Consider the following 26,076-nt stretch of genomic DNA (forward strand, 5'->3'; position numbering starts at 1 on the left):
GTACGGATAAGTTTTATGTCATTACCAAAGGTGGCCCCCACCAACGGCATATGCAACTCAGTACGTAACACCTACATCCTCACAACACCCCTGTGAGGTAGGGCAGCAACAGGAACCCTATTCTACTGGTGGATAAGTCAAAACTGACCGACTTTCTCACGGTTAGCCAGCAAGTCCGTCACCAAGCAAGGAGCAGAGTGTGGGTTTTCAGAGAAGGCAACTGTGGCGCTACCTTTGTCAAACACCCTGCACTGTCAACAGCTCTTCTGCTCCATCACGCCCATTCCTACTGCAAGCAAACAGTCGCCAGCAGTAAGAGCAGGTGATTTAAAGTAAGTCCTCACAGGCATAAAAGCAATCCTAAAATAAAAACTAGGAGGAAAAAAAAGAACCTGTGGAAAGACCAATCCAATTTGTAACCAAACGTCAATTTTAACTGTTTACCATGCTCCTAGTAACAAAATACGTGCATATCCAAAAGAAAAAGTACTTTAAGAAAACATGACTTTTTATTCCCATCATCCTAGAATCACCCAAATCAGGGCAGGAAGAACTCCCTGGGGTCATCACATCTATTCTCCAGCCTTTGATACCCTGTGGTTGGGTCCCTTCAATAGATGGAGCTTATGGTGCTGTCTTGGCTACTTGTGTCACAGCTGTCCGATGCCACATCGGGACCAGCATCCGCGCTGTCAGGATCTGCTTGTTCTTTAGCAAAGTTGATGAAAACCTGGAAGTTTAAAGGAAAATATTCAGCAGGTGACAGTCTAAAGAATTAATAATATAAATGAATAAAAGAGGGAGGGCTGTTCACTTGACTGTGAGCCTGGAGAGAGTTCTCAGAAATTAATTCATGCTGGAGTCTGGAATTACAAATGTTGGGCTTCTTTGGTCTAATGTAAATACATGAATGCATACTCCTATACCCTTATGTCTGCACTCAACTGAAGATAAACCTAGGGATGTGAAGTTAAAGGTCCTGTATAAAACCTTATTGTCCTGCAACTCATGTTTCAAAAGTATAGTGTGATATACTGCTGCATAGCAGTTTTTATTCACTGTATAATATATCTATATTCTTATTTTACACATCTATCTATATGTACTCAGCATCCACACTCACATATTATAGATACATATAATCACACAGTTTCCATTTGAACAGTATCTCACGAATGCACATTCTTTCTAGATCACTCTGTGACCACATTTCCACATATACAAACCTACACTGTCTTCTCAGAAAACATTACCTGGGGCTTCCTGCTGTATGTCTGCCTGTTTCTCTCACAACCCCAGCTCCCCAAACAATATTGAGGATCTCCTTACCCCCTCCTGCAGACCTCTGTTCAACAGTTCACAGCATTACAGGGCTACATTTTTGCTCCTATCTCTGGGACCGACCTAATGCTCCAAACAATGCTGCTCAACAGGATGCTTTCCCTTTCGGTAGTCTTTATAGTTGAGGTTTTTCCTAGAAAATTTTGACGCCAGTGGGAATGCTCTTCCAAGAGAAAATGGAAGGAGCATATCCACAAAGCTAAGTTTGAAGTAATGCTAAATGAACTTGCAATCCAAATACAGTACAAAAAAGAGAAAAAGCAGAAATTTTCCAGGATCAGTGGATGAAGTCTACTGTCAGGAAGCCTAGCACTGGGTGATCCACAATTCTGCCCTTCAGGAAACTGCTGAAACAACAGTTGCACAAACGTGCCAAAAGGAGGAGCAGATCCTTTACGCTACATGCAGTTTTCTACGTGCATTTTCCTAGCACCAGCACAGGCATCTGGAGGGAGTAGTACTGATAAAGTGCCCCCAGGAGGATTATGGATAGAAATCCCTTTCAAAATACAGTCTATTGTGTGCAACAGTCCATTACAGTAACCATCAGTCTGCTCCCCTGTTTACAGTTTCAAACGGATGGCCACACATCTTTAATTCCTTACCTCCTCTAATGTTGTCTGACTCACTGAGAAGTGCCTGATTTTGAAAGCTGCTTTGTTGGTTTCCAGAAGATCAAATATGTTTGCTACTCCTCCTGCAGAGACTGGTACGTGATACTCCACCATGTTGAAATGCCGATCCTGTGAGAGCAGGAATGAGGGGTAAAGTCAAGAGACTACCACCTATAAAGGTCAACAGAACTGATGGCTGTTTGGCTGAATATGAAAGTAAAAAGGAGGTGAATCATGGGAGAATGAAGGGAAGGAGGGAGAATTCCCTCCTTCTGGCTTCTAAAGGTGGAGAAAGTTGTTGTCCAGTATTGCCTAAGGTTTCCCCGTTGGGTCATTCTGTGCTTTTTGTAACTGTGGGATGATAAATAAGCCCCAGAGTCCGAAGCTTTAAGGAAGCCACAGCATTTCGAACTCCCAATCTGGTGTTTTGATTAATGCACGGAGTGGGTTATGGGACTGGGGTGATGGGTGGGATTCATGGCTCAGTTACTCTGGTTTTACACTGGTTCTGTTATCAGAAGCACTTGACCAACAAATTTCCCACTAAATATGAAGCGAATGTCCATGCAGCCCCGGGCTTCTTTGGAACCAGTCATAGGAACAGAAATTCACTTGGCTGAGATTAAGTCACCAAGGAACTCCGGTGCTCCAGCTCTCAGGCAGTGCTGCTGACAGGACTGTCAAGTATCTGTGTATGAATCCCTTACACTTTGAGAACATGGATCTATGTGTACAATATGTTACCAGCATCTTACAAGATACTCTTGGTTAACATGAAGAGACTGAGAGAGCATCCCTTGATTCCATTTGCCCTACTTACCTTCAGGCATGTATTTGGAAAGTGTGACTTCATGAACTGTGTCAGAGTCTCTGTGCTAACTGTGTTGCTATTTAAGTGCATCTTCACAGTGAATCCTCTTCCAAACCTAGAGGAGAAAATAAAATAAAACATGATAAACAGACAAACACAGCAGGAAAGAAAAACAGAGGAAATGGTTTGAGAGCTGCACACACTTGGGTGAGTCTAATCCAGGCAGAGCACAACATGAGTGGTGTCAGGGATTTTAGCTTGGGGTGGATCTTAATAAGGAACTGAGCTAACATGATACTAATAAAATTGAAGCTCAACCCCCCTACGTACTTTCCAGATTACTCTAAGTTGGAAAAAAGGCTGCACGTGAGCAGGAAACACATTATTTAACACAGAATTTCAAGGGTGTAGTACAAAAAACTGAAACAAAACAACGCTTTACTGTGATGCCTTATTAAAAAAGGCCTCATGAACTGAGCCCTCAAAGCTATCATGCGTCAGCAATTCTGTACGCCATTCAATAAAAGTGAAATAGGTACATTTTACTGACCTGCTCTTGATATGCTGCAGTGAGCCAATGCACTGAAAACTTCCGTTCACCATAATAGCCAGCCTGGTACAGAGGGCTTCACATTCTTCCATGCTGAAAAAACAACCGAGAAACTCTAGTAAGTCATTGCGAAGGTATAAAAAAAATATAATAATCAGAGAACGTTCCTGGTTTCCCATAAAGCATTAAGGTGTGGGTCTATGGGGGCACCTTAATAGTGTTGAGTTCCCAAACTCAGCCACAACAAAATCCCAGATCTGCCGAAGCTCAGTGCTCTGAAGCTCTGTGAGAAGCAGCGGGGAGTTTGAAGGATGGGCCTCTGCATACATCTGCATATACCTTGCAGACCCTGAAACCAGAGACAAAGCCATACCAGCCCTACCTGTGGGATGTGAGTATAACCGAGCATTTGTTCTGTACTTCCTCACTGATGATTTTCCAGAGGTGGCGTTTAGCATTTGGATCCATTCCAGAGCTTGGTTCATCCTGTAGGGAAAGACAGGACTGAAGGCAAACTTTCACACAAAATCTGATCTTCCTAACCCTCACATTCTTTCAGGACTCATCGTTATGTTATATTTGCTTGCAATGACCAATAATCAGCTTCCATTGGTACAGATCTGTGAGAAAGGCCCTATTCTTATTCACATTATGAGTTTGATCCCAGGATCCCTTCATGCAGAGGCAAGTCAGCCTGCCCAAGACCTCCTTCCCTACCGCCCTTTGGAGCTTCTCCACTCCCCTACTGACTACAGTGGTCACCAGGGTCCCAGCCTCAGATGGACTCCTTTGAGGATTTGTGGTAATGCCATGTAAGATCAACCCTGCTCTGCATTTTATACCACACTGTTTTAAATTCTCAATAAGCACTGCAGGTGCAATCTCAAATGAAAAATTTGACCGGCACATGGTTCCCACATGCACTTGCTTTGTGCATCTCTCATGCTGACGAAGCAAGTGAGACAATAAGCTAAAGATGAAAGACGGTATGTGATCCCCTATTTTTGCATTGATAAAACCGTTAGCCAATTTGAGTGCTAAATTGTTATTGTTGAGGATAACACACTATATTAGGCAGAAATAAAACAATCTGGGTTCTGGCAGTAGTCAATACCAAGGATATTTCCCCACCTTCCATTTTTATTGGGATTTTGTACGCAGCAAAACCAGCTAAAAGGCTGGTGTTTGTGGTCAGAAGCGAAGGCAGAAGTACTAGACTGGATGCAAGCTGAGGCAAGCGAGATCTGTACCTGCTAGGGATCAAACATAACGCTGAGAAACCTGGTCACATATCACTGTACCTATTCAAAACTCAGCAAGTGAAAAACTGCTTCAAAGGGAGTATTTTAGAAATGGCATACTTCACAAGAAGAACAGGGAAGAGAGGGCAGAGAGGGGACAGAGAGGACAGACAAATCTAGAAGATACTATTTTATGTTCTAATCTTGAGGGAAGTTGCTCTTTCACCTTCCTACAGGTTTGGAGTCTTGGATGCTGCTCTTCTGCAGAGACTGTGCAAAGCAGTCGAGAGCTCTTTGAATTTACAAGATCAAGAAACAAGCAGGAACTAGGAAAATTCAAATGGCAAATACAGAATCTCTTTTTGACCTCTAGAAGATACTAGTAGTAGCAGAGTCACCATTCTGTTAGGCCCCAAAGCAAGTTTTGGTGCATACTGGAATCTAAGCTTTACACTCACGCACGTTAGGCTAAGTGCAGGCATGTGAAGAGCTCCCTGTGGGCTGTTTCAGAGGAGGTTTCACCAGACTGTCAGAGTACCCTTGCCAGGTCAGAGTTAGGCTCATCTTTCACCCAACAAGTCCCCAATTTCTTACCAGCAGCAGAATTGACGGATTCCCAATGAGAGCCAGAGCGGTTGACAATTTTCTGTTGGTTCCGTAACTGCACATAGAGGTGACTCTGTCTTTGTAGGCCATCAGATTTAGTCTGTGGAGAAGCTGGAGTACAATCTATGGGAGAAAGTATTGATTTTGAAATAGTGCCCATGAATAAATTACCAGGTGGACGCTTATTACAAAACTTTTTGCAATCTTTTGTTCTACTCCACCATTTAGGAGCTGGCTCAGGGAACTTGTAAATGCAGCACCTGCAATCCTGCTTCCTTTGAAGTTTTTCCATGGTTTCTACAAATCTGCTTTTAATGTCAGACCATTAAGCAATATCAAACTCACTGTGTGCCATACCCCGACTCCACAGTACAGGGGAGATCTACTTCACACAACACCCATCTGGCTGCTGAGCAAGAGCACCCCAAGCTAGGATTTCAAATTTTGCCAGCATTGTACTTTACTTTTTATTAAAGGACTTACTAATTCAAAGTAAAAGCTCCCCACAACTGAAGTGTGCCTTCAGTTAAGCCCCAGTGTTACTCACTCCTTTGATCTCTCTCTCGGGGATGCCATGAAGCCTAGCATAGTAATACATGTGCTCTTCCACCGTCAGTAGGTCATCCAAGGCATCCTCTTGAGGACAGTATCCAAAGAGAGACCAGTGTGCCTCACCAATGTCATTCAAGGACCTGTGTAAGGAAGTTGGCAAGTCATTTTAGACGCACTGAATTGCCAATGCCTTCTGTGAAACAGACGGCAGAGAGAAAGACATGCCCCTTCTTCCTTCTCTCCTTCCCCAACTCTTGAAAGAAAACGTGAAGACCGCTGGCCTTTAGGCCCTCAGTTCTGCAACAGAACTGTGTTTGCAAGAGCAGTTAGCCATGCTGTCTGGTACCTAACTCTCCAATGACTTCCAGGACTTTAAATGGCACAGCTGCCACCAAGCCTACTCCATCCCAAAGAGCACTTTGGGATGAGTTCTACAGGTCTTCAAATACTAGCTCAGAAGCGTAATCATACTCAGCTAAGGATCTGATTCTGACCCTATTTGTAATAGAACAAATTAGAAAAAATACCTCCGAAAACAGCAGAGAGAGAATAGCAAAATACAAACCCCAGGGAAGCAACTCAAAGGGCCAGATTCCCTGCCTTGTTCCTTTTTCACTCCCCTTTTAAAATGTTTTATATTGTTCCAGACTCTACATTTCTTTTTCTTTGCCATTCAACCTTATAAACTGTTCTCCAGGCTGCTTTGCTCATGTGCCTTCCCTAGAAATCACATCCTCCATACCCAGAATGGTCCTGGACCCGCAACCTTCCACTGGAAGCTCCAATATCGCCTGTCAGCATCTTAAAGATGGTTGTCTTCCCAGCACCGTTCACACCAAGTAGGCCAAAGCACTGGGTTGCAGGAAAGAAACACAGAAATGTAACCACACTGTATTTATAACACAGAAGTATCCCTCTGAGACGAGTACTCAGTGCAACTTGTCACTTCTTTTCTCTGGGCCCTTGAGCAAGATGAATTAAACAAGAGGCAGAGATACTCAGAGCATACGAACATTACAACAGAGGTTGTTTATGGTGCAATATACTGCAGCTTATATTAGGACTGTTTGTTTAGTATGATGAAGGATCAAGGACGTGTCTCCAACAGAACCATTCCTTTTACTGCAAGATGCATTTTCATAGCAAGCCCATCTGACAGGCCAAATCCTGATCTAGTTTGTGCAAAGCCTCCCATTGACAGGAACAGAGCTATTCATAGGAGTGAGGGGAGTGAGGTTTGTCCTGTCATTGGTAAAACCTTAATGCAACACTAGATTTTCATCAAATAATCTCACTAATGCACTACATTAATGAGATTAAGAACTTGCTCCCTGTAGTATAGTTTAGTATCTCACGCTAAAATCCATGTTTTATTGCTAAGGTTGGAGACATGCAGCTCTGTGTTGCATGAGCAACCACCATTGTGCTGATAATTACTATCACTTTGATATCATTTATAGGGAGTGGTTGATCTAAAAATTGCATGCTGGGCCCAGTGCAGCTTTGATCCAAGGCTCTTTCCTACCGCGTGCGCAGGGCCCACGCACAAGGTATACTGCAGGGCCAGGGTGTCTGCTGACAGATGGAGTAGGATGCCCAAAATTCAACTGGAAGTGGGCTGACTTCTACAAGGAGTTGTAAGTCTCAGTGCCAGTTGTGGCCCTGAAAGACTCTCTGCCAGAAAAATCAGTGCCACATTCTCCATGCATGTGTGCTCTCCTCCTGCCTAGCACCCGATGTCCTTTCATAGGCTCAGTATCACAATGGAATCCAAGCAGTTGAAAAAAATCTGATACCAAGGCTGGTTTTCAAGCTTCCCCACAAGTTAGCTGCAAAGCCTGAGATAGGGCCTGGTTTCTAGAGGCTCTGAGAACTTTCCTCTGGGTCTCAGAGCTGCCCTGCGTGCGCCTGTCATTTCTTTTCTCATGGGTTAGTATTCTTACAGGTAATTGAACTGACATGGCCAAAGAATACTGCTGCTTTGAAGTCAGTTTTAATTCCTGATTCATGAAAGTGTCTGTCTATCTGAACTGATTAGACTTATCCTGATGGAGAAATGCAAGCAGATAAACCTTACTTGCTCCATTTCACACGCAGTTTAGTTTAACAGATCATTGCAACTGGACAAATACTGCTGTCTTCATTTACCGTATAGCAGTAGATTCCACAGTGACCTGCCATACACCCACCAGGTTAGGTGCTGGACAACCACAGCACAGACACACATTGCTCTAAGTATACCCTCACCACCGTCCCACTTGCTCTCTCTCTCTTTTTGGGGTATTCAGACTGTCATTTGGTGTCCTAAACCCACCAGGAGCCTTTGGTCACTACTGGGAATCAATGAATAAACAGTAAGTGCGAAGCAAAGGAATACAGAAGGAAGAGGTCAGTGCAAAACAAACTGTTAGAGTTGTGCTGGGGCTGAGGCAAGGACTGTGAGCGAAGGTAGCAGGACTCTGTGGATCTGTTCCAGTTTCCCTCCCTGGGGCAGGAGGCGCTGCAGCTTTCACCCTGGCTTACCTCTCCAGCAGGAATCCCAACGCTGATGTTTTTCACAGCCATGATGCGTTTGTGAGGGAGATGGTAGATCTTTGTGAGATTCTGGAGCTGCACCACATCAAAATCGGCTTTGCCAGACTCCACTCGGTTCCTCTCTGCCTGGACGTCCTCATCCTCATTGGCCACGGGTGGCGGAAGCGACGCTTTGCCATGCACTCTGTCAAACAGGCATCTAGGGGAAGGGCAGAGGGGCCCTTACCTTCTAGCAAGTGCAGCCAGTAATGGCCACACATGCTTGGGATACTAAGGAGCCTTCATGTGAAATCCCAGGGCATGCAAGTACACACAATGCAGGCAGTTTCAATTCTCTCTGATTATCTGCCTCATTAAGGGAGTTTAAAAACACTCATGTTCTCTTTCTACCTAAGCTTTTTCTGTTGTTCCGCAAATATGCTAAGATGGAACAGGTCCTGCCTTGCGGCAACGCTTGCAATGCAGATGACAGGACTGGTGATCAACAGCTCTGGTGACCAGCACTCCCTCCTCCCTGTGAGGGTCCCAGGTTGGGGGCAGGGGGAAGCAAACAGTGGCAAACAGTGACTCTCAGTGGACTTACTCCTCTTTCCAACTATCAATCCACTGAACCCAGAGTCCTGAAAGGAAACAACAGTTCAAGCCAGCAGGGACTACTGAGGGGCTCCAGTAACCTGTATCTCCATTAGTTCATACTCTAATGAGTGGTAGGTACTGGGACTGCTGTCAGAGAAAACTTACTCTGTGTTTGCAAAGTATCTTGACAACACATGGACTTCATTATTGACAATGAAGGTGTGAGAGCTCAAAATCAAACTACCGAGAACCACCTTAGTCTATTTTCACTGTGAGAATCCAGATGGCTACTTACTCTAATATATTACTCCAGACTTTCTGAATCATCCCGTCGTGAACGATGAGACGAATGGCAAAGAACACGGTGCCCTGGATAAACATGGCAAGCAGCTTGGATGTGGTCTTGTCCAGCTCAAAGGTTTTGTCAGGGTAGTCCACCCCATAGGCTTTTAAGAAGCCCAGCAGTGCCTGGTCCTGTGACAGTTCAATCAAGCCATAGCCAAAGCAAAATTGTGGGAACAGAAGGAACACATGCCTCAAGTTTTCGGCGAGGTCGTGCAAGCCCTAAAAAAGAGCAACACAGTCACTGCCATTTTTATTCATGGAATAAATTCATGGCTTTCATTGTGGGGCTGAAGTGTAACAATTACAATGGGATTTGCTAGTGTCTCAGAGCGAAGATAAATTGAGAGTAAAGAGCTCCGGAGACAGCTCATTTCACAGGTACAAGGTCAGGAAAAAAAAAAAAAAAAAAAAACAGGCAGCTCTGAGGCTGTGAACAGTTCACCCATAGCAAACAGCACCTAGTTCATGGGACTGCCCCTCACTGCTGTTCTGGCTGCGTTACCCAGTGCCCACAGCAGCCAGAAACCTGCCCAGGAGCTTGGGCTGAATATTGCCTGCTGAGCTGCACAGCTACATTGTGGCACTGTGCTTCCCTACAGCTAGTAGTGGTGACACCAGACTGCTGCAGAGCACTGCTCTCTGGAGGAGCACGGGCTGCTCCCCTAGTCCTGCTCCTCCATAGCCCAAGTCCTATCAGTTCTCTTTGGGCAACCATTTCCAGAAACACAGGAATTAGCTCTAATAGACACAGAAGTGCTTTTCCAGTTAATTCAAGACAAAACAGCCAAGTATGTGGTCTAGCAGTTATGAACTCTCTATGCAGGTATTTGGTACGTTTCTAACTAAAGTAGCACGGATTAGCATGCACAGCAAAACAGAGAGGCAATAAATTAGAATGGAGAGACTCTCTGCCACAGAGGCACAGAAGGATAGAAGAACATAACTGTACACTCTGAAATCCAGGGGTTCGTTCCACTATCAAGCTGGAAAGCAAATTCCAATCCAACTATTGTTTTATCAAGTAATTACCCTTTAAAAAAAAACAAAACCAAATACAAAACATACATTTCAGCCCACTGATTCCCAGGAAAATCTCTGTTTAAGAGATGGCTTGACTTCAGGGAAACATCAATGTCTCCAAGTCATTTTTCATCCTTGCAGGGAGAAGATGATTGCATTACAGATCTAGATGACAGACAGCTGGTGCTGTGCGTAACACAGAACACTTTAGACTTGGGGCAATGAAATCTAGTTGTCACTCTTCACAATTTGTGCTGCAAGAACTTAGCAACAGTTAAGCCCCCATCAACCCTGTATCAAGCACCCATACTCACTTCCTGACCTTCTCTGCTTGGCAAGCTTTTATTTTTTTCCCCTTTTATATACATACAATCTTCCCTATCTCAACATCACTTCTTCTCTAGCAGAGCAGATTTATACAGACAAGAAAATCTTATTTGCCCCACATTCTATCTATAGAGAATCCCCTTAAATCCCGAGACTAGCATCCTCTGCTTGGCCTGCCTCAAAAATCTTGAAACCAAGCACCTGATTCAAACCCACCAAACTCAACAAGACGACTCCTGTTGCTTTACTCAGTTACTGGTGGAGACTCCAAAGCATCAACTGAGGAACTGAAGCATCAGCAGACACCTACCTGGTCTGTGGCCTTTTCCTGGGAGAGCAGAAACACAACCGAGTGTGTAATGATGGTATTTATGCCAAAACACAAGTTGACACAGACATAAACGATGAATGCCATTCCTGTTTCTTTGAAGAACCCAGCCAGCAGGTACATCCACGAAAACGTTGCATATCTATAAATCATCAACAGTGCAGAGAATACTACAGTAACTCAAAGAGTAGCTGAAAACTAACAACTAAAGACAGCTCAGAAATCCTTACCTCAGACACTACATAAGCAGTGCTCTTTTAGCATGTTACTAGATTTTCATATTATAGGAGCTTAAGGGAGGAAAAATGGCTTCTAGTGGAAAAATTCCACTAGAATTTGGACAAAATGTTTATGATGTATGTTTTCAATGTGTAGTCCAGACTGAAAAGACAAGACAGACTGGGAGTACAGTATTCAAAGCCATAGAGAGAGTTTCGCTCAATTTTCCTGTTTCATCTAAATTTTTTACCCCTCTTTCTGATTTTGAAATGCTTCTGTATCCCAAACTTTGCAATAGTTCAATAAGCATGTGTTTACAGCCTGGACTGTCACTGTGACCTTGAATATTTTATACCCTCACTTAGAATTTGCTTTGAATAAAACAGGCATGACAACAGCAATTCACCTCACTGCTCCTTGAAGGAGCAACTGGTCACTTTTTCTCAAGTATATACAGAGCTATACAGAAACCAAGCCCATGTATTTCTCCTTAAGATTCCAAATCACAGCAGCCTGCAATACAGTTGCTCAATCTGCGCAACGATATTTAAATAACTAAGCTCCATACTCACCCAAACAGTAACAGCAGAAGAAATACAGCCAGTAAGTTATTGTTGTTGCAGAAAGCTGGTATCTGAAAGGCTGAAATAACTCCTATTGAGAGTCCAATAGGGACCATAAAAAGTACCTGTAAAATGATATTAAAAACATGTTATTAGGATGATAATTCTTAAATATTTTTCTACAGCTATACAGAAGCAGAAATGCCAGGTCTGAATTGCATCCCACAAGCGCTGTTTGGGTTTTCTAAGGGAAACCTAATGCAGGTGGGACCCCAGCCTTCCTCAAATTTTGTTAAGACTTGCATATGAATTCCCTTAAAGCCTGTTTGAATAGGCTAAGCTTCAACACTCAGGACTGTGGGCAGAAAGTGCCTTAAAAAAAAAAAAAAAAAAAAAGATGCAAATTAAAATACCCCTTTGGGTTTCTCTGTTAGCCTTGTGGTCAGACAACTTCATTGTGCCCTGTAAATCTGCTCTTTAGAACATTGTGTCAAGCCAGTGACCTACCAAACCTCTGCCTCGAGAGGTTCCTCTTTTCCCCAGCTTTGGGATTTCACAGAATTTACTGGCAGGGATTCACAGAGAAATATCAAGTTGCCGAGAGCACTGGATTAGTTTCAGCCTGCTGAATACTGATTGTGGCAAGGACTCTGGGGATTTTTCCACAGACAGATTTACAAATATGCAGTGCTAGAATGATGGCCCAGAACAGACATGCAGAAACAGTCCTGCTGCATCGCTGGGCTTCTGCAGAGTGACTTGGGGCTGCTTTGCCAAGCCAGTCAGCAGCTGCACTGCCTTCAGACCCCTTTCAGATTCCTTATGCAAAGCAGGAGGTATTTGTGCTGTTGCCCAACTATGCAACCTCCTATAAAGAGGCAGTTTAGGATATTTAGTGGGGAGTACCCCATTGCTAGGGCTGCTTTGTTAGCAGGCATTGGTGTTATTGTAACACCTAGAAGCCTAAGCTGTGCTGGGTGCTGTGCAGAAAGAGCAAGGTACTCACTTCCTAAAGATTTTTCAGTCCTCAGCTCTTATTGGATCAAACAAGGGCTGGCCACCTAAATGCCCTTGAAGACTTCATATTTTCAAGAACTGGTAACGTTACTGGGATTTTAGACACTAGCAGAAATGCACCAGTGGAAATTTGTAGGATATGTAGAGTCGATCGCCGTTACGGCATAGCTGGCGATGTCAAAGCTCGCAAGCAGAGATAGCCTGCACGTGCAGAACTCTAGCTAAGAGTGGGTTTGACATTGTGCACTGTAGGTAATTCATAAGACACAAAGCACTTCAGCCTACGGACACCATGCATATTTATCTTCATAGCCCAGCGATGCTTTGCAGCAGTGCTATTAACCCTCTTTATCATGAGGGAACTACAACTTCAGGGAGTATAACGGCATACCCACACCTCATCATGCAGCACTGTGCTAGGGAGCCCAACTATCTATAGGAACAAGGTGGTAAATCTATGCAGCGCAGTGCAGCGCTGTAGTAGGGAACTTGCTCAGGTCCTCGAAGACATATAGCTGCATTAGTAGCTTTCCTTGGCTTGGAAACTTTGACAATATAAAATCTTAAAGTGAGCATTCAACCTAGCCAAGGATTTTTTCCCAGTACAGGACTATCAGCTGTGAGCTCTTTGCCAATGTAGCACCCCGCATTCTCAGGATTTCCAAAACGGCTGTAGCCTCAAGCCTCAAATCCTTACCCAGACGCATAATGCCTGCATGAGAACTAATCCAGCCCTGCAAGCTAACAGAAAAGTAGCTAAAATTTAAATCAAGCTCTAGCCTGTTCTATGTTGCTTTCATACAAACGTGCTGAGTGTTTTGCATGTACTTGAGAGAGAAGGAATGCTTTGGCTTAGCAAAATCCAATCTTACGGTTCATATTTAATAGTCTTCAATGCCTTTGAGAACAATTACTACATAACACTCTTGAAAGTGATAAAACTAATAAGTCTAGGTAACCAACATTAAATAAAGAACCTTTTCCCCACCCAGCTACTGAATACCATTCTTGGTGCATTTAAGAATGTGAATTATTTACCAGGTCATAAACGAAGTTAGTCACCCAATAACTTGTCATTCCGATGCCTGAAATATGCTGCAGTTGTTTGGCTTTAGTTTGATGCTCTTTTACCACATACAGCACAAAACTGGCTGTTGTGATAGAGTAGCCAACCAGAACAGACATTGAAACTATGATATCAAGCAAACTGTTCAGCCTGGGGAGAAAAAGCAGAGAAAGATGTACATAGTGAGTCAAAGTGATAGATTTCCCTTAGTGCAAAGTCACTGTTCGGAGGTCACAAGCAAGAAGGTCCTGATTCTGCACCAGCATTTCTTGCTGAACATAGTGACCACTGATGGCAATGGGTACTATATTCGCCAGAGTAAGGCTATGAAGACGATTAGGGGACTGGAGCATCTCCCTTAGGGGAAAAGGCTGAGAGAGCTGGGCCTGTTCAGCCTGGAAAAAAGACGACTGAAAGTGCACATTATCAATGTACACAAACATCTTAAGACAGAGCGTCAAGGGGACGGGGCCGAACTCTTTTCAGTGGTGCCCAGCAACAGGACAAGAGGCAATAGGCACAAACACAGAAGTTCTGCCTGAACATGAGGAAAAACTTCTTTACTGTGAGGGTGACAGAGCACTGGAACAGGTTGCACAGAGAGGCTGTGAAGTCTCCTTCTCTGGAGATAGTCAAAACCTGCCTGGATGCGATCTTGTGCAATGTGCTCTAGGTGACCCTGCTTGAGCAGGACTAGATGATCTTCAGAGGTCCCTTCCAACCTCAACCATTCTGTGATCCTGTGATTATGCCTAACAAGAAGCACTGACAGCAGTGAGTCATAACATTGTAGCGTAATATTGATTAGAAAAGTCAAGAGAAAAAATTGTGTAATTATTATTGTTGTGGCCAAGTAGAACAACATGTGATGCTGTAACTGCGACCTTCAGATTTATATGTGATTCTGTGTAGCAATCCTAACAGGAATCTCTGTGGCATGAAGGATGCTACTCGTGGGTAGTGGGAATGAAGGGAGGAAACAGAACAGTTTCATCATTTAAAGGAAGTTATATAGTAATTTAGGTTGCTTATGATTTCCAGGAAGTAAGTTGCTTCTGTTGCATCTAAATAATTCAAGCATCAGTCAAATGAATCTTACATCACTTGTTCTTGACTCTGTCCTCCAGGATATGGGTGAGCTGATAAGAAAATACCTACAAAAAAGAAAAGAAAAAAAGAAAAAAATTAAAAGTGTGGCTAGCTTAAACTCCCCTTTACCAGTTCTTGCGATTGATAGTAGTATAGAAAGCTAAGGCTAGAGAAGAAAAGCATACAAAAAGCTGGGTTTTTTGCTCTGTCGTCTTGGTATGATCTTGGGCAGGATTGTGAGTGTCTCTACTAGGGCTCACTTTCCACATGCACCAAGTACCTGACTTCACTTAGGGGCTCAGCAGATCTGAAACCCAGACCCTAGCATCTGTCTGACTTTAAAGGCTACTCTGCTCACTTCAGTAAGAGCATTTCTATGCCTAAAATTAGGCGCATACACAGACTCACGTATTTCTCGTTGTATTCCTCAACACTGACTCATTCCAGATTGGTGAATATGTTTAAAGCTGCTGCCTGATGATCCTGCTGCATTTTATTAATTCCTTTATCCTAAGAAAGAAATCCTTCCCAAAGCCCTTCTCCACAACTATTATTTTCCTATTGTATATGCTTTTCTCAACATGGGCATCTGTCGAGATGTTAGCATAAAAGCAAGTAAACTTCAGGCAGTTTCATCTCAGTTTGGCAATGACTTAATTCTGAACAAGTCTTATGCAGCTAGAAAAAAACAAACAAACAAACAAACAAAAAAAAACTTTATCCAAAAGAATTACCTAAAATCCAGTTACTGGGCCCTTTAGCCTAGTGTGACATGCATGTCTTTTCCAAAAAGATCTTTTAAAAATGGGTTTGTATCAGTCATAAGCAGCAAGAGACAAAATGTTCTGCTCATGTGTGGACACCTCAGAAGATCTGCTTTAATTATTATTATTATTTTATTATTTTTTACAAAGGAGAACTTACAGCCCAAAATACAGTGGTATCATAGTTATCATTCACCACAGTGCATTTGCTTTGTTCAGAGGCAATTTGTGTCTACAAAAACAGTCTTGTAACAGTAAGAGGAACTTTGTGGGGCTCTCTTGGGCCAGTCCCAAGCTCCAGCAAAGCTCTGTGCAACTACAGCTCAGTCTCCAAACCTCTGCCATCTGAAAAAAAAGTTTTAGACTAAGATATCTATATGCCTAAAAATGAGGTTCTAAATCCATATTTAGGCACTCAAATAAATGCCTCCATTCTCAGAGAGAGACGGAGAACCTCTAGCTGCTATTAAATCAAAAAGATTTGCTAGAACACACCATCTCTGAAATTTGAGCTCCATACCGCCAGGTACATGACTTTCAGTAGTTATATGAGGCAGAAGAACTATTCTGAGCTATCTTCCCTAAGAACAAGCACTCCAACATATGGGTAGAAGGAGGAGACGGCAGGTTTATACTGAGCATATACATTTGAAAGAAAAGATTTCACATAAAATTCATTTTTGTGGGTGAACAACCACCTTGTTGTCAGTGAGCAAAATGGAATTAAAAACTCAGGCTGCCGATAAAGACATGCAACAGCCAGGAAATGTTTCCCTTCTCTAAAAAGGAGAGAGAAAAGGAGATACAGTCTGTCTAATCTGTTAATGCTTCACTATAAAGCCATTTTTCTTTACTGAAGCTTAGGCTAGAAGTCAAAATTTCCATTTCAATGCTTTCTCTTTTTTGTTGGTCAGGATTGAGAGAAGAAAAAGCACAATATACATAAGCCAAAAGCTATTATGATTTGCTTAGTGACAGGGTAAAAAGCTCTTTATGTGTTTTTTTTTTTTTAATATATATATATACGCAGTCTAAGTCAAACGTCTAAAGCAGGACTGGCACCTCTTTTAAACTGCTGAAATGACAACATACTTTTATCTGGCCATTTCAATGGTTCTTAAACTGTCATTTATTTGTCATAACAACAAACAGATCTAGCTGCCAGAAACATACCACACAGAACGTCTGTTCAATTGTATTTCAAAGTAGATTTACACTACCCTGGGGGAGCTATCCTCTTCCATTCACTTTATTTTCCCCATTCTATGGATGGGATCATTAGTGATAAGTGGAGAATTATCTGTCTGGTCATTTACTACTATTCATTTTTTTTCCAAAAAACACATAAGCAGTAGGACAGATGGAATAAAAAATGGTGCTATACTTTTTCACTGAAAATTGTTATTTTGCTGGTATAAAACTATCCCCAGGAAAACTTTCTGCCTGTTCACACAAGCTTTTTGCCTTTGCTCTCACTGCAGCATGTGCTGGGAATACAGAGACAGAGCAAACTTCACCGCTTAATAATTCAGGTGCTCTGGGACGTTTGTGCCGCTAGAAGTGCTCCGCTCGGGTCTGCTCTCTCCCCACAGGGGCAGAGGCTGCAGCTTTGCAATATGCTCTTCCAGCGCATACCAAAGAGTTTGACTGTTCTGACCTCAAGGGCATGCTGCAGATTTCAAGTGCATGAGCCAGTGGGTATTTCTGGACGGCGGTGAGGCGGAGGCACTGGTTTTGCTTGTTGTGAGCTAAGCTTGTTGGGAGAGGAGTTTCAGAGCATCAGTATGTGGAGGTGGGAAGAGAGACATGCTGTTTTGACTTTGTAATCAGCATTCTGCTGTGTCTTTAATTCATGGCATGACACGCAAAGCTTCAGACTAGATGCTTTATTCCATTATATTTAAATTCATATGCATCACTGGGGAAAAGCCTTATGAGCAAAGAGACCTTGTCACCTATTTCACTCGCACGTGGAACTGCAGCCAGCTCAGCTGAGTAGGACTAGGTATGACTAGGTATGGCTCAAAGGCCAGCATTCAAAGAAAATTTATCAGCAGAGCATTTCTGCACACAATCAGTAGTCCTGTCACAGCCCACAGATCTCTATATAAGATCTCTCAAAATGCCATCAACATAATTTTTTCCTCTCTTTGTACCCTCCTTCCACTGCTAGAGACGTATACATACACATAAATATTTGTGTCCACATTGCACCTTTAATGTAGTCTGAATGGCAGCCAGTGTGATAGGGTGCTCTGGTTTATCAGTGGGAATTTGGGTTGCTGCATCACATTAGTAAGGAGAAGCTACAAGAACTGATAACCCCAAACGGGCCAGCAACACTTTTTGGAGTCTGTGTATGTCATGTGTCAGAGGAAAAATATAGCTGAAAATTGTTTCTCACTTAATCTCACATTAATCTCCCTCATTCACATTCCAAACATATGCATACACACCTCCCGAGTTCCTCTCGGCAGAAGGGTGAAATACTAAAATTAACTAATCTAAACCACCCCCTGGAGATGACCTAAAGTAGTTTTTCTGTGCATAACTAATGGGCATGGCTTAAAAGGCAGCTATTCCAGTACAATGGTGAAAGGCAGCAAGACAAATAGCAACCGTCACCAACCGCGGGATAAAGAAAGTATTTCAGGTAGGAGCTACGGGCTTCCTTGTTGAGCTTCACTGAGTCTTTGAGGAAGATTTTATACGATTTATTAATGTTCTTCGATTGATGTTTTTAAAAACATCCATGTATTTGGGAACACAGAAATGGCCTCACTGAAGTCAAGATAAGCATTGTCACCTATCTCAAGAGTACCAAGATAATTTCTCCCCGTTGTGGGGAATATCTGCCCATGTAAAGGAGGCACCTACCATATCTGGAAGTCTCATTTTTTGGCAGGTTAGCTCGAAGAATGAAGTTGTTCAAGCTGTTCAGATAGGCTGGAAGGCTGTGATAGCCTTCTGGATTGTACCACACCTGCACACAATTGAGATATTAAAACAAATTGGGAGAGAAATCATTAGGGATAATATTTTGCTTTTTTGCTGCTTGCACAGAAGAATCTTTCCATAGTGGTTATGTAAAGTCATACACTCTACAAGTTTAAGTCCAAGTTTAAGCACCAAATGAGTATAAATGTACATTGCATTTTCAATATGAGTGGTTCCACCAGCTTCATTAAGACTTAATTCCTTTGCCTCTTGGGAGAGAAGAGAGAAATGCTAGCTGGATATGTACATAAAGCATACTGATACCTGGTTACTATGTATTGAATTGCTCATACCTTAGCAATATCAGGAGTGGAGACTTCCAAAAAAAAAGGCTAAAGCAGTTAAAGAACAAACTCCCCTTGAAAGCTGGTAAGAAGAGTTGCTTTAGGACAGAAAATAGCCATATAACATCAACATCCTCTTTGGTCAGCAACAACCATTCCCCTTACCGTGATGAATTTTCTTGCTTATGCCACAATAAAACTTGAGTACTGAAGGGGAAAATAGAACACAGGACATGCACTTTGCAGGGATTCTCCATCATCTACTTTGGGCACAACGCACAGGCCCTGCATCAAAGATGTAAATTATCTACCCAAGGACATCACAAGGCATGAGCTATTAAGGTTTGAGGCTTAAACACTGCCCGTAGAACTGCCTTTGCCTATTCCAAGCCCTCAGTGATTTTATTCTCATTGACATAGCAGAGCAAGCACTGCTAGGGGAAAAGAAGGCTGGAAGTTTGCCCTCCGTTCCAACACTATCGAGGTTCCTAGGTATAAATCTAACAAGCAGTAAGCTAATAGAAATAGCCTTCAAATCTAGAATGAGTCTAAGATGGGAGATGTGAAAACATCTGCAAACTGAGCACATGAGCTCTGTATGTTAGCAAAACAAACTCTGTGATTCCCTTCCAGTGGAGCCACCTCCGAAGAGAGCACTGGAACAGGAACCACAGGAACACTCCCATGGTAGTCAGGTTTTGCAATGAGATAACTGGATCTTGTCAACTCTCTTGCCTTTCCTGCTATTTCAGATTTCAGCCTTGGTGCTTTTAACACGGATATATTACAACATTTTCACTGAGCAGAAACAGAGAAACCAGTAAATCAGAATGTACAAGCCAGCTCTAGTTAATGTATATACGTTCCCTCATGAGAAAAAGATGCCACTAACGTACCTTTTCACTTCTCTATAATAAAGTTATAAGAGCAGAAAAATTGTTTCCTGCTAGCAAGAGCAGGCAAACCAATAAAGAAGAATGGGGAGAGGAAAGGAAATGACATGCAAGTCATCTCCTCCCTGCCAAGCTGCAGCTTTCAGAGGGATTCGTTTTTATCTCCTGAAATAGCTCTGTATCCACAGCACTCCTTCCTTGGTCCCATGTTTCTGTGCCACGATGAGCAGGAAGAGTTTAGTTACCTTAGTCAATGTCCTGTTGGGGGGCACAGGCCTGATATCAAACTGGAGATCAGCTGTCAAAGGCAGCCCAAAGCTCCAGCCACCATATCTAAGTGAAAACAAAGGAAAATGTGTTATTACCTTCACCTGGAAGTGTTAAAGCTTTGTCTGGTGTCAGTAAGCATTGGGCTCTTCTGAGGCATTCATGTAGTGCACGACACTGTCACCTCAATTGATCCTAGCTCAACTTAAAACAGACAATACAGAAGAAAAGAGCTTGTTGCAGTATGTGCTGTGAGACCCAGACAACACTACTGCAGGAGCCCTTTTGTGGGGAGAAAGGGAAATAAACTTGGCAACTCTGTCACAAACCTGTGCTGAGAGTCTCTATCTGAAAAACACTTCAGAGCCACATAGACTCCTAACCTGCTTGGCTACCGCGCTGGAATAAGAGGAGTGCATTTGCCCAGATGAGCAGCTTAGCTGAAATCAGTGGACAGATGAACACATTCTTTGACTGCCTTAATGGCAGGATTTTTCTGCCCCAGACACATTGTGCAGCAATCTGTAGCAGAGTCAGGACACTGATAGCTCTAGTTTTTCTTGCACCTCATGGCACAAGAAAACACTCAACTCCTAGCTTCACTGGAACGGAGGCACTTGAAGTGAAGCACACAGACTCTTCAGAGAATCAAACTTTGACAAAAATCTCTCCCTGAGGGTTTACTTCAGGACAGGCTGTGTCAGAGCTTCCTCTTTTTTAATATTTCTGAGCCAGACAAAGGCTTGTCTGCAGATCCAGCCATCAGCCTATCAGGTGACTGACAAGTTATCCCTAGGCTATCTCTGCTATGATGAAGCAGCGCACTTGCAAGAACCTTTACTGTAACTCTGTCATTGCAGTACATTTTATCTCCTTTGATCAGATTCACAAAAACCAAAAGCAGGGAGGCCCTTCTCTTCCCCCTCCCGCACTGTCACCTCTTAAAGCACAGCAGAGGCTGCTGTAATCTGGAGGAGAAAGAGGAGAGGGGAATAACACCCCCAATATTCACCCCCCCAATCCTTTTCTACTTCTAGCCATCAGTACTGCAAGACACAAACACAAAATAGCTGCTTAACTGAAATACCATACAATGGAATAATATGCACGAGAAGCTGCTGCCTCCAAAACAATTCAGAGGAGAGGGACTGGAGACTGGTGCTGTACCGTTTTTGCAGGAAGTCTTTGGTAGTTGCCAGAAGGTAGGTCTCCACATTGTGCCCAGTGAGGTTATAAAGCGCCCGTGTGGAGAAGGTTCTTCTGTGAGGGGGAGAAGAGTTCATCGATGGGCATGTCTGAGAGGAAACAAATGAACAAAATTGTTTGTGTCACTGTTTTAGTTAAAACTTGGTATTTCAGGACAAGATCGAGTGCAGGCAACGACTACACTCTGATCCTGGCACCGATTCCTACAGAAGCTAGTGATCTACAAATCAGGGTGCTAAGACAGCCAGCATGCATCCTTGTGCGCTGAACTGAACGTGTTTAGCAAGGTGCTTACACAGATATCTTGGCTCGAATCTACAGTTCTACTGACAACAGCGAGACCCTGAAATACGCTTTGCGCTAAGTAGGAAGATCTTTGCTGAATTCAGACCTGTCCTGTTCAGCAGCGCCTGAGAGCAACTGCACAGACAACAACAGAGGGCAGAACAGCTCACAGAGCAGCAGTCTCAAACTCTCATCTTCCATTAATCAACAACCACACTGTATGCTTTCGCTATATTGTCAGTCATTGGGAACATTACCCAGAGCCGCAGAGAAACCTTGGGTTAGTCCCAAATATGTAATTTAAGATGCTGAGGGTCAATCTTGCATCGACTGCTTCATAAGGTTGAAATGTCTTATCAGACAGCACGCTGGCTGCTCCTTTCAGCTCATACATAACAAAAACCCTAGCCTCCCCATCACGTATCTGTTCATAACTTTGCATCAGAATAGACAGAATAGCTTCTTTCATGCTGAGGAACACCTGCCTGTGCCTTCTGGAGGCGGGAATCAGCTTCAAATATTACCCTGACTTACTGGAAGAATGATGCCATACTTTTAATGATGTGAAATTAAGACTATGTCCAGAAAACTACATAAAATAGCTGCATTTTAGGGCATGAATACCAATATTCAACCAAGTACATGCTTTGTCTTACAAACAGCATCACATTGTGCCTTGGGTCTTATTTCCTACTGGAAAAAAGCTGAAGACTGGTGAACAGCACTGACGGGAGATCAGCTGGATTCCTAGAACAACATATTAAACTGTAAGGTCCTTAGGGCAGCATCTGCCTTTTCCTTAAGGGCATATAAAGACACTAAGCACAGCAAGGCCCATATCTGGTTCTGTATGTACCACTGTAATGCAAATTATTACTATTAATCATTCCTATTTATAATACTCAAAGTAAAAGCAGATGGACCTACACTTTGCTGTTTGCTCTTCAGAATTTAACTTTGTACAATAACAGCTGTGCTTTCATATAATGACAGTGCTGTATAAAATGCAATTTTCCTCTTGAGTATGTGCTCACCTCTGCTAAATGGGACAATCATACAACAGTCAAAAATACCATTAAACCTTCTCCCAAAGGGAACTAGGCATACAGATATATCAGCATGTGAATCTTCTGAGGATGACATTTCCCTCCTTCCTCCAAACTGATGCATCAATGCTTAGCCAGGCTTGTCTGCAGACAAGCCAGGTTACAAAACCAACAAGGCCATAAAAGAGACAGATCTGAACACCAGGGTTCTCCTTAGCATCGTGCCAGCCCACAAAATCACACACACCCTGTCAGGCCTCCCAATGTCCCGTGTTCATTCTGTCTCTTCTGAGTTTATTCAAAGTTACCTGGATGCCATCTGTGCAGTTGCAGGCAGAATACTTAGCTCTTTTGTTTCCATTGGTAATCCACTGGCCAAGCATGTCCTCCGTTAAACACCGTCTGAAAACGAGCACATTTTCCCCTGAGGTTCTCTATGTTCAGGTGTGCAAATGACACTAATGGCTGTCATGTTTAATGACAGCAAGGATGGCAGTGCATAGCTTAAGCAAAAGAGCAGACTTTTTTGTCAGCCCTGGGTGCTCCAGAAAACGCCCTTCCTACCATTGTGTTCAGCAGCTCCCAGCAGACAGCCTGCACTACTGCTCTCCATGTCTAGACTCCTTCTGTTGATCAGCAAGAACCAAGACACTGCCTAACTCCCACAGCAGAGAGCATGAGGAGTTAGCATGCAAGGGCCAAAATCATCTTACAGTTCAAAACTAGGGGCTACTCTCACAGAAGTAATTGGAGAGTCCTGTGATGGTTCAAGAGTCGTGTCTAGTCAGTATAATTATTTGTGTCCAGGTATGCAACGCACTTGGCCATGTCAGTCTGCCTGGGGTTTACTACTAACTACTTCAAAATTTATCTGCAGAGCTCTAGATGAGCCAGCCTTTATGGCACAGTTTTTAGATGCAGATAAAAACAGCTATGCTGGGAACATTATGGGTGGGTTCAGTGCTACAACTGAGATTACTGGCAAGGGAAGGATTGCATATGAGAATAGCCTGCTCTGGTCCTGGCATCCTGTCACCAAAGCTGCTCCTTTACTACTGTGAGTATTCAAGGAGCCCTCTTACAGTGGTAAAGACTTCTGCAGGCAAGAAAAATCACTGGTTTCAAGGAGCCGCAACTGTATAATTCCCAGCTTCAGTCTTAAAGCACAGTATAGTTTGCTGTCTTCAAAGATATTTAACAGTTTGCACTGGCAGATATGAGCCTTCTCTGCAAGCTAAGCAGGAGCCATGGAGACCTTTGGCAGGGCTGAGTTCTACTTCACACCAGCTGTGACTGTGCAGCTCCTGGTTCAGAACTGACTTGCATTCCCCCCAGCTCAGCCTGTGAGTACAGCAAATTTGTGCCTGCCTGCAAAAGGCCAGTTAGACAGCGCAACGAGCTGACTCTGGAATTTCCAAACATCTCAGGGTGATGCAAGTCCATCTGAAGAGAGGCTGAAGATTTTTTTCTCTGCATATAGCACCAACATATGAAAATTTTGTAGATTATCAAATATTGTTATTAAGGTCATATAGCTATTAATTTTAGGGCAGTTCCTCTTGCAGATCAGGAATTCAAATGGAAGACCAAGAACTACTTACGAGTTGCTTTCATTCATGCACGTGTTATCTGTTCCAGGGAAAGAAAGCATCGAAGCAACTAAAGCATTTGTGGTTTCATTAAAATTCCTAAGATATAGCAAAAGAAAAAAGAGAGAAAGAGAGAAACGTTAAAGGTACTTCACTGAGCAGAGAAAAACTGTGCCTGAATAAAACACGATTTATTTAGGATGCTAAATATTTATGTTAGGTGCAAACCCTGCAAACAATTTAAATACACGCAACACATTAAGGCAGTGACACAAGTTTAAAAGGACTGCTCTCTGTTTAGAGCTGCACACCTACTCCAGTGCTTTGCTGCTTCCAGAACTAAGCAAGATCTTGACCTTCTGCACAATCAAAATTCTGTTTCCAGTGACAACCACCTACTGCAATTTTCAGGACCATGAAGGACTAGCACTAGTTCCATTCTTGTCTCAATCAGCTCTCACATCTGTGAGGTCCATGCATTCTAGGTCATTCAAAAAGGTGTTTCTCCCTTCCAATTCAATCCAGCAATCACCCATCAAGAGAAATAGAGAACATGAGGAATAGAGGACTCAAAGAGACAAGTAGTTCTGGCTCCTCCTCCCATCTAGCCTTACTGGAGCAGAAAGGAATGAGCAGTCCTGGGGAAAAATGTCTTAGAGTGGACGTGCATGACTTGTAATGATGTTTAAGCTTAGCTTTATACTTGTGACTTAAAGCTGAGAACTACTGGAAAAAGACAGGATTTCATATCACGGAATCAGAATGATACAAATTATACTACTTTGGTAAATGCTTTTTTTAAGCACAATGAAATCATTCGGGGTGAAGTTTTAATGACACTGAAAAAGTGCAAGCCTTTCAAACGACTGCGTGCCCCGGACAAGCAAGGTCTGGGCAGGAGTGCATATCCTTTAAGGAGTGCATATCCTTTATTGGCAGAGGTGAGGGTGATGCAGACAGTTCATAATACAGACAGAATTTGGTCCCAGACTTTAATTTTGGAGCCAACTGATGTGGGCGCTTACATTCCTAATTAGAGGAAGAGATCACATATTTTTAAAAAATCCTTTTGGGGAAAAAATGGCTGTCACATAGCCAGAGGTCTCCAAAAGCAAACACAGTATTCTCACAAATTTCACAGTTCACTCCAACTGAGAGGTTGTTTTTCTAGGCGACCCTGCTTGAGCAGGGGGGTGGACTAGATGATTTCCAGAGGTCCCTTCCAACCTTAGCAATTCTATGATTCTGTAAAACTCTCTGATTGCTGGGCTGAGCAAAGCTGTCTTCCCAAGAAACTCACCAGGGACAAAATTTTATCATTTCAGGGTTATCTGCATAACGTTTTTCCACTGGATTTGCTTAGAAATAAGTCTGATGGTACAACTGGCTCTTTACAAACCAATTGGTACAACAATCAGAAAGAACATCACTCACTCGAAGAAGTCTGTCTGGTCAGATGTGCCATACAAGGACGGGGAAAGAATCAGTTCTGGATATTCAGTCTCTTTAGTTCTCACTGTCCCAAGTCCCATCGCAGCCATCACAAAGAGGACTGGGAGGATGACCTGAGCAATGAAGCCTCTGACATCCCGTCGAGTGTGGTGGAATCTCTTAAGGAACATAGCTGATGTTTTCTTGAGCAGCAATGGCAAACCCTTCAGGCTTTTTGATCTAATCAGGAGTTGATCTGGGTACAGAAGAAAAATGCATTTTGTCAAGGATCAGCACTTGTGAAATGCAAGGAACCAAAGCTAAGTTTAGCTTACTGCTCTCCTTTACAGATGGAAAATGAAAACCACAGAGTTGGAACATATGCAAGTGTGCTTCAATATCAGATGTAGGAGAGAACTCAGGTTTTGGCTCCAGAGTCATGTGCCCAAGTAACGTTAATTTTCTGCTTGATTTCAAATATGTGTGTGTAGCTTCTGTATGCTGACATCTTGCA

General features: G+C 43.0%; 1 protein-coding gene across 1 annotated transcript in view; it reads right to left on the minus strand.

Moving 5' to 3' along the window:
* Positions 1-26,076, minus strand: part of ABCA12 (ATP binding cassette subfamily A member 12) — an 88,398-nt gene continuing 62,322 nt past the window's right edge. The window contains exons 35-54 of the mRNA XM_062578362.1: positions 25,566-25,818; positions 24,144-24,230; positions 22,851-22,944; positions 21,173-21,300; positions 19,984-20,071; positions 18,442-18,547; positions 14,811-14,865; positions 13,684-13,861; positions 11,638-11,753; positions 10,829-10,988; positions 9,122-9,390; positions 8,239-8,449; positions 6,458-6,567; positions 5,711-5,855; positions 5,152-5,286; positions 3,699-3,802; positions 3,317-3,409; positions 2,776-2,881; positions 1,947-2,084; positions 1-730 (exon numbers count right to left, since the gene is read on the minus strand). Coding sequence (XP_062434346.1) covers positions 611-730; positions 1,947-2,084; positions 2,776-2,881; positions 3,317-3,409; positions 3,699-3,802; positions 5,152-5,286; positions 5,711-5,855; positions 6,458-6,567; positions 8,239-8,449; positions 9,122-9,390; positions 10,829-10,988; positions 11,638-11,753; positions 13,684-13,861; positions 14,811-14,865; positions 18,442-18,547; positions 19,984-20,071; positions 21,173-21,300; positions 22,851-22,944; positions 24,144-24,230; positions 25,566-25,818 — 2,696 coding nt within the window. The 3' untranslated portion in view covers positions 1-610. The remainder of the gene's footprint in view (positions 731-1,946; positions 2,085-2,775; positions 2,882-3,316; positions 3,410-3,698; positions 3,803-5,151; positions 5,287-5,710; positions 5,856-6,457; positions 6,568-8,238; positions 8,450-9,121; positions 9,391-10,828; positions 10,989-11,637; positions 11,754-13,683; positions 13,862-14,810; positions 14,866-18,441; positions 18,548-19,983; positions 20,072-21,172; positions 21,301-22,850; positions 22,945-24,143; positions 24,231-25,565; positions 25,819-26,076) is intronic.

This window comes from Rhea pennata, chromosome 6 (genome assembly GCF_028389875.1).
Source record: "Rhea pennata isolate bPtePen1 chromosome 6, bPtePen1.pri, whole genome shotgun sequence".
NCBI lineage: Eukaryota > Metazoa > Chordata > Aves > Rheiformes > Rheidae > Rhea > Rhea pennata.